We start from the raw sequence: 13415 nt of genomic DNA, 5'->3' as shown, positions 1-13415 counted from the left end.
AGTTAACTGTTGGGTTATGTGTATTCTAATCTAACCACTCTAGCTAGTGTAATTAAAATCCTCACTACATTAACAAAGGTAACTATCACCCAACAAAGAAAATGCAGTGTCGAAGCAAACTTCCCAGGAAAGCTAACTCATTGACAAAACACACCAAACAATAAAAAAATAACTTAAATAAATTACATAAATGATAAAACACTTAAAAAAAGTGCTGATCTTTGAAATCATGAGAACTACGATCATGTAAACTGAATATTTAAGGCTATAAGTATCTAGGTTGTAAACAAAACTTGCTGATAGCTAGGAGACAGGAGCAAGTGAGACTATAATCTTGCTGGAATGAGGGCCAAAGATGTGCATGAATCCTGTTCCCAACCAACACACAGACAATCTCCTTTCAATTGTTTTTCAGGAGTAAAAGTGTCTCACAAGATGCCAACACACAACTGGGCCAAATGAAAAAATGCTTTTAATCACCTCAGTATGTATGCTGTAATTTGATTGACCTTATTTTGAGTAACCCAAATACAACAGAGCTCATTCAAATGGCAAAAATCTCTTAACATTTAGATATATTAAATAAAATATCATACAAAGGAGAGTGAAACAAAATAAAATAAAATAAATTGTTTAATGTAAATGTTAAAAAATAAACTTATTAACAATGATTATAATTTAAAGGTAAGAGAAATACAGTAGAAATTTATATTACTCATAGCAAATGGCCGCCAAAAAAATACTGCTATAAAACACATGAAACTCTGGTATAAGTTAGCAAGTTAAAAAAGGCACGGCTTGTCCAATTTTCTCCATATATAAAATTTCAGTATTCTCTTTATAAAGAACATTTCTACTCAGTTCTAAGCATCCTCAAGGCATTCCTACAAAACAATGGTAGCCGGCAGTGGTATTCTTCTGGAAGTACCTTCAGTAAGTGAACCATGTGTCGATAAAGTACGGAATAAATCTTTGGATGTGCTGGAAAGTTGGGGAGCCTCCATATGCTTAAAATTCCCCCAATGAAAACAACCCTTAATAACTCACTCCTTATTTCCTTAATTTCCTTCGTTTCTCTCCAAGTTCCCCTGATTTTACTCCAAATTTTCTTGCTTACACTCACCACAGTTTTGCATATAAACTTAATGTTTGGCAACTTTCTTGGTTTTAATAAGGCATCCATTAAGGCTGAAATCCTAGCCCCCGTCATCAAACTTGTCCTCCATACATTGGAAATAAGTCCAGAAATATTTGTATAAACAGGATTAATTACCATGCCTTTTAGTCTTGCAAATGTAACCTGACGGACACGATCTGCAAACAGTTTCCCTGGGTTTTTATACCTATTAACTTTAATTGTAAATCGTGGATAACTTGTCACAACTGCTGTGACATCAACTAACACTTGCAAAGTTTTAGTGCAAATCATGGCACCATCAAAATAAATTCTAGTTGGGCCAATTAGATTATGCTTTGTTTTACTTGAATTAATTGAGACATTAAAATCATTCATTCCATTATTCATGAGGCCCAAGAAACTTTCTGCCTTTTCAAATGAGGTAGTCACATACAAGATATCATCTACTGAGCGTAACAAATAACTTGTTTTATTAACAAAGCTTTCCAGGTAATCATGACACAAATTAGAATAATATAAGTCACAAAGAAAGGCAGACAAATACCCTCCCTGAGGTAATCCTTTCTTTAAAGAATACCGTTTCACTCCTAATCTTACAACTTGTCCACGGATAAGTATCTCAAGGGAATCACCTACCTTCTCAGTGTCTATTTCAATAGTATCTCCACATTTAACCAATTTGTGAGAGTTTCTTACTAACGGGGATGTAGGTTGGTGATTTTCATCTAGTCTCACATATACTTTCTTGTTTGTCTTAGTAAATGGACCATGATATTCTACATACTGATCAAAATAAATCTTCTTTGGAAATGTACGCCTACAATTTCCAATGATTTCCTGCAATTTACTGTGTAAAACACTACCATATGCATCTGTAATATCAACTTTAACGATATAAACGTTTTCTTTCAAACTCCTGACTACCTTAACATAGTCTTCCCAAGCTTTGGTAAAACACTTAGTGGATTTAATTGAAACACCAACTTCAAAAAAGCTAGAAAATTCTACCAAAAGCAAACGCTGCTTTAGCAACAGAACCTTTGAGGCACCTACATTCTGGGATTTGACAATCGGCCTCACTCCATTAAGCTTTGGTATGAATCGTATCTTGGAGGGACAGCTGTAATTTCCAAACTTTGACTGGCATTCAGCTATTTTCACTGCAGCTGCTCTATTTAGCAATTTTAGTGAGCCTTTGTTTACCAGAGTAGAAATACCACTTTCATGTATACTTCTCCAAGAACTTATATGGTAGAAAATCATTTGGTATCGTGTTGTTTTTCCTTCAGTAACGTGAAAATACTTCCTTATGAGGGTAAAAGCTAGTTTCTCAATGACCCAAACTATTACCTTACTTATAATGTGTGTTTTCATGAAATAACTCTCAAATGGTGCTGCCCATTTGAAACTAGATATTTTTAAATTCTGAAGTATGTTACCCAAATATATAACATCTCTGCAACCACTTCTTAATATATACTTTATTTTCTGCCTAATGACTTTAAAATTCTTAGAATGCCCCCAAATTTCCATTGGTAACAAAAAATGCAGTACCCTTACTATGAACCTATATATATAACACCATTCCAGTTGGTTTTTATAAAGCTGCAAAGATCTCCCATCCAACTCAATGTTTATCATATCATCCTCCTCTGGATCTTGCATCACAAGTGACCTTATCTCCTTTCCCTCTACTTTTATTTTTTCTTTATATTTCTTATTTTTTGTTGTAGCCATGCAGTTGACTAACAATGATGGGAAATGTATAGTCTTCAAATTTTTCCTCATTTTTTCAAAGATGCTCACGAGGGGTGTTTTCTGCAGGTCAATTTCAGGCATATCGATACCAACTTTTATGCTGTTTATTTCTGAAAAGATCTTCTGCAGTCCATCATTATCTGTAAAGGATTTAATATTTTGAAAGCACTTTTGATGTTTCCTAACACCAAACTGCATTTAATATTGTATGTATGTTCGTTATCTGAAGTTGGCAAAGAAAGCCAAACAATTCAAAATGCCAAAAACTACTTGATACCTAACTTTGATAATTATGTATACCTAAAGTAATTAGTGAGAGTGGTCTATTCTCAAGAAGTTAAACACTGAAGCTCCTTCTAATGATACTAGGTGAAGACTCCAGTCTCACAATTGAAAACTGACTTCAGGTATATAAAAGAAAAGGCCGACATTTGGGATTCCTTTCTGGGTAACAAAAATTAATAATAATAACTATAAACTCTGAATTAATGAATCTTCAGCCAGTTCATGTATGTTGTGTATGGGAGGTTTAAGTACAACATAAAAAATCAGTTGTTAAAATAAACAGTAATAAAATAAATTTACACATCTTGTAAAAGTGAAGCAAAATGAGATAGAACAGAGTTGGGATATTGATAAAAGATGAATCAGTACAGATGATAAAAGTGAAAAGAATGTGAAAGGAGAGTAAAAAATAAAATTATGCCAAAAAAATAAATGAATGTGTTCCGAGTCATATCCTAAAAGACAAGGTCTTAAGACCAGGAATGAAGAAATTAGATTTGGGGGAATTTAGCAAGCTGGAACTTTGGGCTGTCAGTTGTTTGAGAAACTGATGAGAAGATATGGCTTTACAGAAATAAAGGAAGTAGAAGCAATATTGGAACTCTGGCAGAGATCAATAATTAAAAGTCTTCAAACAAAAATGTAGTACATATGCCCAGAGGCAAATTGGTAACAACAAAGGGTAAAACTAAAACATAAAGTGATCATCACAGAATTCCAGCTTAGTTGATAGTGAAGGAAGGAGAAAAAAAAGTGGAGAGAGAGAAATAATGATAGTGAAGGATAAAACAAGCGGACAGGGAGAAATAATGAAGAATAAAACCATGAAGGCTCCATGAGGACAGATTAAAAAAGGAGTAAACTGAGCCCAATGGATGAAAACATACAAAAGGAAGAGGTCATGGTGTCTGGTGAAATATATTTGGGGTGGAGATAGAGAGAGAGAGAGAGAGAGAGAGAGAGAGAGTGCCCTGCATGCTCTGGCAAAAGATAGTTAAGAAGGAAAATGATATTGTTAGAATACAATAAAGTTTTGTACATACTTACCCGGCAAAAAGATATATACTTAGCTTATGTCTCTGACGTCCGACAGAAATTCGAATTTTGCGGCACACGCTGCAGGTAGGTCAGGTGATCTACCCCCCTGCCGCTGGGTGGCAGGAATAGGAACCATTCCCGTTCTAGAACCAGATTTTCTCTTCCACCTGTTTCCTGAGGGGAGGCTGGGTGGGCCATTCATCGTATATATCTGCCGGGTAAGTATGTACAAAACTTTATTGTATTCTAACAATATCATTTTTGTACATGCAACTTCCCCGGCAGATATATACATAGCTGATTGACACCCTTGGTGGTGGGTAAGAGACAACTATTTACTGAATAGACAGGTAAACAACATACGTTTGTAGGTAATAAATAAATAAAAACCTTGGTTCCTACTTGTTCAGGCGGAAGATTCCATGGCTAATGCCTAGGAATCTGCTTCGCCTCAAGAGCCTCAGCGAGGATACTATGGCTAAGAGTTCTTGTGGGTCTGTCGATGGGGTCTTATCCATTTACTCAACAGAGCCTCTTACATGACAATACGCCTATGCCTAGTGGCATAATTAAGGAGCACAACACGATCCCGATCACCTGATCCTAACACGAGGGTTAGTGCTTAAGTTGAAAAGAGTTATCCCCAAACTCCTTTCAAACAACCCAAAGAAAAAACACGACGTTAAATAAAATTTAACTCACTAGTTAAGGATCAGTATCGGCTCCCTATCCCAGCAATGTATTCGCAGACACGTATCAACCAAGAGAGAAGGATCTCTCGTAGGTTATCTTGACATCCTTCGGATATGGGAAGTCAACACAGAGTTGCATCTCCCATATGTGACAGCTATTATGTCCTTATGACATATTGTTATGGAAAGAACAAGAATTCGGAAAAGCTCGCACTTCATGCGCTTTTAATTCTCAGCTGTTTGAAGGAATCATCAATGCACTTGTCAAGTGCTTAGGAGATCACATTGTCTCAAAGAAGGCCAGGGCATTCTTTGATATAGATCTCTTCTGGGTGAAGCCTGGAGCCTGGCTAGCGCTTCGTGCCTGGTAGGTGCCTAGCGCCTGTCTAGCGCCTCGCGCCTGGCTGGAGCCTTGCGCCTGAATGGCGCCTAGAGCCTGGCTGGAGCCTCGCGCCTGGCTGGCGCCTATTGGCCTCCTCCCTCCTGGCTAGCGCCTCGCGCCTGGCTGGAGCCTTGCGTCTCGGCTGGCGCCTTGCGCCTGGAGCCTGGCAGAAGACTTCATGATTACTGTCTATGAGTCTGCATGCCTCAAGAGTTTCAGCGAGGTAGGGACCTATGACTGACAAACCCTTCTGGATCATGTCAATGGGGGCTAGCCCGCTTACACGACAGAGCCTTCTCGGATCGTGCCAATGGGGGCTGACCCACTTACATGGCAGAGCCTTACCTGTATCATATCAATGGGGACTAGCCCTCTTACATGACAGAGCTTTAGGTTTCTCTTTACTGGAAGGAGCCTTGCGCCTGGATGGATCCTCAATCCTGACTGGAGCCTAGCCTTGAAGGAGCCTGGCACCTGGATGGCGCCTGGCTGGCTTCTAGAGCCTGGCTGGCTCTAGAGCCTGACTGGCGCCTCGCGCCTGGCTTGGCTCCTCCACACTGCTGGAGCTTCGAGCTTGGAAGAGTCTCTAGGCTGTCTGGCGATGTCCCCACATCGGACACTCTTATATCTGTCCGATTTGTTTGCTCTGGCGCATTTGTGCCAGGTTGGAGGCCCGCCCGCTCCTTCTCAGTATCCGACCATGACAGAGTTCCTTGGAACTGTCCGCCTCTGGCGTTTTTTCGCCTGTATTGGCATTTGGCGCCTGGTTGGCGCTACATTGTCCGAGAGTCCTGAACAACCACATAGTTTATCAGGAGACTGGAGAAGGGTGGAAGAAATTCTTCCCCTTTAAAAAAGCTTTTGGGCCCCTGGCAAGGGGAGGTATTGTAGTCAGCTACATCCAGTAGACGACAGGATATCTAACAATACGAGAGAGAAGAGTCTTCCTCCAACAAGGAGGATCCCTTCGTGAATACTTCCTTTGCTAAAAAAAAAACGAAGAATCTCTTTCTTAACATGTTGATGAGGTTCCTCGTTGCAGAATCTTCCCTATCCTTGCCCGAAGGAAGGGAAGGAGTCTGGAAGTCGAAGGAGACTCCGAGCTGAAATTGGGCGGAACCCTGATTTCTAGCTCTTATTTGTATCCTTCTGAATACCTTCTGGGAAGCATTTTCGAGAGCCCTCATCACACCCCGAAGACTCTGTAGGCAAAACGTTTTTTTAAAAACCATTTCTCTTCTGTAGATGAAAATGTAAGTACCCTGCCTGGGCAACGAAACTTCTATCTGAAAGCGTTGCGTAAGGAACAGAGGGTTTTAGTTCTTTGCCAGACATACTATGCTGGCAAGAACCCATTGCCGAGTCTCCATTGAATCTGATGCGAGATTCCAATGCACAAAAAATTCACTTGTCTTCTTGGTCGTTTAGGGCTACGAGAAACAAAGAATTCCTTCATAAACTTTCTCAAAGGAAGTTTGATGAGGAGCAGTTCCATTTTGTCGGAACACGGAATCTGTGGCCACAAAAAAGATCCCATTCGAAGTACATGATATCCTACTCTTGTCGTATTGCGGTATCATATAAGATCCCGAAGATCTTAATCCTCTGTTATCTCTAATTCCCCTTGTAGAGACAGAGTATAGCCTTTTACTGCGTTCTTTGATAGCAGATATATCCTAGGTGATTCTTTCCTCTGAAAGTGAAGAAAGAACCTCGCTATGTGGTTCACAGAGGTATCGGAAGAGGAAAGTTCCTCATTCCATCTAGCACGATCTGCAGCAATTCTATGTCTTATAAGCCATGACTATTGTCATTACCTTGAAAATCCTCTCATTCATGTCCACTTTGGTCAGTCTTCACGCGGACAGATTCAGAGTGGAGAAGTTTTTCAGGTCTATTTATAATAGATTCTGATAGAAATATCCAGATACTCTTGGACGGAAAAGCCTTACGAAACATGTGGTGAGAAGAACGTGACTTCTGGTGAATTCCAACCTCTCTAAGGCCAAAATGACAATTTGTCGAAATTGCATTTTTCCTAACTATTTTTCTACGATACAAACCTGAGGTCCTTTAACAATAGGAAGTAGCTAGCGGCAGCTGGAACGGTCGTAAGCTTCGAACAAGGGGAGAACGGTAGTTTAACTGCTTGTCCGATCGTCGCGCGCCGCGCGACTGGGAGGTAAACAAATCACTTTTGCTTTTGGCCCATGCAAAATACGCAGAGTGAGGGGTGGCATGAGGAGGGACATATGTAAAGGACTCCAGGGTTTGTATAGTTAGGAAAAATGCAATTTTCGACAAATTGTCATTTGTTCCGATACGTAATACAAACCCTCGGTCCTTTAACAATAGGAAGACTCACTTCTTGGTGGGAGGAATCTGAGTCTTTTTTTTTGATGAACAGACTGGTGTTCGTCCATCCCTGGAATGCCTCCCTGGTCGTAAGAGCGAGGGAGGGATCCAAGCCTCTGTCCGATTGATCGGGGTGTGCACCGCAGGATCAATGGTCAGACCTCTGGGCCGAGTACTAAGCGAGAGGCAAGCGTATCTCTTTGTACCAGCATTGTAAGAACTTTTTCTTTTACATGAGCAAATGTAAAGTAATGGGTTTGTCTCATGTCGGCATCCACTTTCTCCCCCTTGTTGGAGAAAGTGTGGATATACACTCCTATCTCTAGTTAAAGAGGTAGGATGGAGCTCTGTTGAATAGCTTACCTGCATCTGACTCCCTTCCAGCAAGGTAACGACCGTATCCCTCTGCCCACAGGTAGAGGTAGAAAAAGATGGTGAAGAGAAGCCAGTCACTCTCTCATTCACGCATATTTTCATTCTCCCAGTCCCATACCAGGAATCGATGCTGTTCTGCCTGCTCGGGTGCTGGGTAAGCTTACACAACGTGTTGAGCAGCCACCACAGGTCCCAAGGAAAAAGTATCCAAGGACTTGTGGGCAATATCCCGAAGGTAGAAGGACGTGAAGGTGGTCTGGTTGGCCCAGACACCTGACCTCCCGCCTTCATGGACCTGCGCCACGGAGAAGTTCTTACGGAACGCTAAGGAGGGTCCGATACCTCTGACTTCGTGGGCTCTCGGTCGGAGCGTACGGATGTCGTCGCTACCATCAGCTTCGTACGCTCTCCTGATCACCTCACGCAGCAGAAAGAAAGCGTGTTCTTGGAGACTTCTTTCTTGGTAACCCCAGTGCTAACGAAGAGGCGTCGACACTCAGGGCCTGAGATGTCGAGTTCTCTTCAGATAGCGCCGTCGCGCCCTCACAGGACAAAGCAGCATCATCATCCGCATCGTTATCGGTGAAGTCCAGGAGGGAGGGGATCGTGAAAGACTCGAACCTGTCGTCAGGGATCGACGGATTCTGAGTCTTAGCTACGAAGTTCGGGACGAAATCGAGCGTCACAGATCCCCAGCCTCTGGTATGTTTAACATCATAAGAAAGGCCATGTAGTTCCCCTACTCTCTTCGCCGATGCCAGGGCCAGCAAGAAGAGGGTCTTGAGGGTCAGATCCATGTCTGACGACTCTCGGAGTGGCTCGAAGGGTCTTCGAGTCAAACTCCTAAGTACGAGAGTCACATCCCACGCAGGGGGCCTGAGTTCCCTGGGTGGGCAAGACCTTTCGAAGCTCCTCATTAGCAACGATATCTCGAACGAATTCGAGATGTCCAGTCCCCTCAGTTTAGGACGAGAGCCAGGGCGGCTCTATATCCCTTAACTGTGGGTACTGAGAGGAGCTTCTCTCGGCGAAGAAACACGAGGAAATTCAATCCGCTACCTGCTGAGAGGTGGGGCCTCCCTGAGAGGAGACAGACCCTGTCTACGACACCAACCACATAAGACGCCCACTTCCCCTGGTACACAGCTGCAGAGGACTGTCTGACGTGTCCAGCCATCTCTGTTGCTGCGCTACGAAGAAAAGCCTCTCGTTCGCAAGAGATGGTGGATAACAGCCAGCCGTGAAGTTGAAGGACTGGACTGCTTGGTGGTACCGTTCTACGTGTGGCTGGGCTAGAAGGTTGTGCCAAGTGGGTGGTAGCTCTCTCGGTGCATCCGCAAGAAGAGCCAGCAGGTCCGGATACCAAACGGCTTGTGGCCGTTTGGGAGCCACCAGGATCATTCTGAGATTGGGAGTGACCAGCGCTCGATGATCACTTTCCGAATCAGACAGAAGGGAGGAAAGGCGTACGCGAAGAGGTTGTCCCAGGGGTGTTGGAGAGCGTCCTCTGCAGCTGCCCATGGGTCCGGGGCACAGCTGAAAAGAAAACCTGAAGTTTCTGTGTGCGTGTGGCGAACAGGTCTACGACCGGTCGCCCCCACCCCAGGTTGAAGAGCCTTTCCGCCACGTCTTGGTGTAGAGACCATTCGGTCCCTATCACCTGATCCCGACGGCTGAGCTTGTCTGCTACTACATTCCTCTTGCCTGGAATGTAGCGTGCTGACAGCTCTATCGAGTGAGGCCGTGGCCCACTCGTGCATCCTGCACGTCAACTGATGGAGCGGAAGAGACACTAGCCCCCCCTGCTTGTTGACATATGCCACTACTGTGTTGTTGTCGCACATACAACACCTACAGAGTGTCCCACCAAGCGGTCCTGAAACTCTTGGAGAGCGTTGAACGCCGCCTTGAGTTCCAGGACATTGATGTGAAGGTGCTTCTCGTGATGGTCCCACACACCTGCAGCCAGCAACTCCTCCAGGTGTGCGCCCATCCCTCGGTCGATGCGTCTGAGAACAGAGGCATCTCCGGGGGGGGAGTGCGTATGGGCACTCCTCTTAAGAGGTTCTTGTCGTCGAGCCACCAGGCTAGGTCCTGCCTCACCTTGTCCGTGATAGCCACGGGAAAAGTAAGGAGGATCCTTGGCCTGAGACCAACTCTCCTTATCTCCACTGGAGAGACCGCAGGTGAAGACGCCCGTGAGGGAACTAACTTCTCGAGTGACGACAGATGGCCGATCACGACTTGCCATTGCTGTGCTGCCTGTTCAGCCGAGACAGGAACCGGCCGGCTGCCTCCCTGAATTTGCTGATACGCAAGTCTGCGGGAAAGACTTGCCCTGCTACCGTGTCTATCAGCATACCCAGATACTTCATCTTCTGCTTGGGTTCGAGGTCGGACTTCTCGTAGTTTATCACGATCCCCAGATCGCAACAAAAACTTGAGGAGCCGATCTCTGTCCTGTAGCAACTGCGAGCGGAGGGGGGGGGGGCGAGCGGGAGCTCGCCAGGACTAGCCAATCGTCGAGATACCTCAGAAGACGTTATCCCGTTCGAATGGGCCCAAGCCGACACCAGAGTGAACACTCGCGTGAACACCTGTGGGGCGGTTGAGAGACCGAAACAAAGTGCCCTGAATTGGTACACCTGTCCCGTCGAAGATGAAGCGGAGGGGTACTTTCTGGGGAGGACTGATGGATGGGTATTTGAAAATACGCGTCCTTCAGGTCCACTGAAAGCATGAAATCGTTCCCCCCCTGATCGAGTCGAGCACGAGCGTGCCGACTCCATCGTGAACCGCGTCGTGCGAACGAAGCGGTTCAGGGGAGAGAGGTCTATCACCGGACGCCAGCCCCCGATGCCTTCTCCACTAGGAAGAGGCGGCTGTAAAAGCCCGGTGACTGGTCCTCCACGATTTCTCTACAGCTCGTTTTCGCCAGCATGGTCTTGATCTCCTGTCGAAGAGCGTTGTCCTTTGTTGATACCCGGACATAGGTCTGTAGATGGACCGGTTTGGAGATGAGGGGGGGCCGAGACTCGAAGGGTAGTAGATATCCCTCCGAAGGACTCTACTATCCAGGTTCTCGGCGCCGTAGCGCTGCCAAGTCGCAACCCATGGCTCGCTAGGCACCCCCCCACTTCCGCAGCAGGTGAGGGGGAACGCCGTACCCTAGCGTTTCCCTCCTCGTTTCGACTTCTTTCCAGCACCTCCTCGGGGAAAGGAGGGCTGGGAGGAGGGCTGGTTGCGGCCTCCTCTGCAGAAGTTGAAACAGCTGGAGTCTTCACACGGGGTTTTGGACGGTGCAACCGTCTTCGCCAGCCGTGGAAGCGCTAGCCAAGCTCTTTGGTTTGGCCGCAGTTACTCGAGGTTGCCCAGAAACCTTCGAGGACTGCCTGGTTGGACTAAGCGGGTCACTCTCGTCCAGTGCGCCGCCGTTCCACCGCAGCGTCCACCATCTCTCCAGGAAAGAGAGCTGGGGAACTCCTAAGAGGTCCATTTCGTAGCCCGAGTGCCGCCTCACGCCCGGCCCCCTTGGTCACTCGGGTAAGGACTGCGTCCCTACGTCGAAGAACTAAGTTGGCCCACAGGTTAGCAGTCTGATGGGCGAGGTAAGTAGATTGCTCTTCCTCCAGACTGGCACAGCCTCCTGAAAGAAGCGTCGTCTTCGAGAGCAGAACTCCCAGAGCCGGCCGCTACTTTGGATATTGTGAGGGCCACAAATCCAACCAGGAAACTGCCTGGAATGCTGCCATAGCGGTAGATTCCAGGGCCAAGTGCCTACCTGCTGCTGGAGAACCATAAGTTCTCCGACAGGAGCTGCTGCAGGGGACACACCTGGAGTCAGCCTCGCTAACTCCGGGTTAACCTGTTTCGGCAGTATCGGGTCTTCCGATGGCACGTAAAATCGCCTCTGCCAGCTGTTAGAGGAGGAGGAAGCAGCTTAGAGGACCGTCCGGATTTTAGCGAGTTCCTAACCCGTCCGGAGACGAGATTCTCCAACCTGATCCAGGGACCGTAGTCGCAAGCTCCGATCGTGGCAACCCCCATCCATCATTTTGGGGGGCTCCCTCTTGGGGACCCCAAAATGATTCGAGCCGGGACGTGGGCTCTGCTGGTGGTAGCGGCGATCCTTCCGCAAGGTCATTATGCAGACGCAATCAGCTTAATGACCTCTGCGAAGTTCCTCTGTATCTCAGGCGTTTACAGCGTCTTGTGGAGTAGGAACCGTCCAGTCCCTCCAGCAAGAGCATATCCCCCTCGATACTCCCTCCTTCAGAAGGAGAACGCGACAGACCCTGACGGTCGCCTCCAAAACTACTTCTTGCGGCGTACGTTCTGGTCGGAATCCTAAGACCGTGCCTGAGCCGCACGGCGTCATAGCTGGGGTCAACGTCCACGGCGGGCGCACTCTCGTGATCGCTCCTTGGTGGTACCCTCGCTCCTCCCGGTATAGCCCGAGGGGGAGGTTGAAGGTACAGGAGAGGCAGACCTGACGCTCCCCCACCTCTCGCCGCTGGCAGGACCAGCGTGCGGGGTGGAGGGCTGCTGCCTGATCGTCAACCCGCGCGGTTGACGGTCGAGCAGCAGGCCTAGCCTTGCGCTCGCCTGCGGGGCATTGGCTCGCTGAGAACGTCGAGACCGATCTCTAGCGTCAGGCGAGCTGCCGCTGGTCACGTCTCCGGGGGGGGCCCGTCCCATCGGGACGGCGGACGGGTGACCTGCTAGGCTCTCTTTCGCGTCGAGAAAGGACCGTCCCCCCCCCCCACCCCCCGTCCTCTCCTGTCGTTCGCGTCAAAACAACCGCTGGTACCAGCCCGTGGCTGGTACCGGCGGCCCGTGGGGACTCCTTCCTCGCCTCAACCCTGTGGCCGGTCAAGCGACACGTCACGTCAGCCCGAGCAGCCAGTTGATCGCTGCGAGAGCGTCCACTGGCCTGGCGAGAGTTCGTGTGCACGACTCTGCCAGTCTTCTGCTCGCGCCGCTGTCTTGACGGCGAGCGAGCTCGGGCGTCAAAACTTTGGCTGGACAGGTCCCTCTTTGGAAGAGCGTCCACTCGGTGCTTTCTCGCGAACGAGAAGCGGCCGAGACGGAACCTGGTTTAGCGGCAGAACCGCTAGCACCAGGTGAGGACGCACCAGCCGAGGCTGGTGCACCTCTGGTCCCCGTCGACTTCTTCTTTGAGAAGAAGCGACGGGCCCCGTTCCCGAAGAAACAGGAGGACAGCAGAAGAGCTCCCCAGCTCGCTGAGCGAGCCGGGCCCTTAGAAGATCCGAAGGAGTCTTCTTAGGGGGGGAGGAGGCAGCCTTCTTCTTCTTCGGCTGTTTGGCCTTAGAAGTCGAAGGGGAAGGAGAGGCAGCAGACGACGAAGAAGACGATGAAGACGACGACGACA

At 47.3% G+C, this 13415-nt stretch overlaps 1 protein-coding gene across 2 annotated transcripts in view; it reads right to left on the bottom strand.

Moving 5' to 3' along the window:
- Positions 1-618: 618 nt before the first annotated feature.
- The window catches only part of LOC135226424 (telomerase reverse transcriptase-like), a 28190-nt gene continuing 15393 nt past the window's right edge, over positions 619-13415 (bottom strand). For both annotated transcript variants that reach the window (XM_064265963.1, XM_064265964.1), the window contains exon 3: positions 619-3036. In XM_064265963.1, coding sequence (XP_064122033.1) covers positions 854-3036 — 2183 coding nt within the window. In that variant the 3' untranslated portion in view covers positions 619-853. The remainder of the gene's footprint in view (positions 3037-13415) is intronic.

This window comes from Macrobrachium nipponense, chromosome 14, assembly GCF_015104395.2.
Source record: "Macrobrachium nipponense isolate FS-2020 chromosome 14, ASM1510439v2, whole genome shotgun sequence".
NCBI classification, from domain to species: Eukaryota; Metazoa; Arthropoda; class Malacostraca; order Decapoda; family Palaemonidae; genus Macrobrachium; species Macrobrachium nipponense.
Note: the sequence above shows the minus strand (reverse complement) of the source record. Positions and strands in the feature narration are given on the sequence as shown.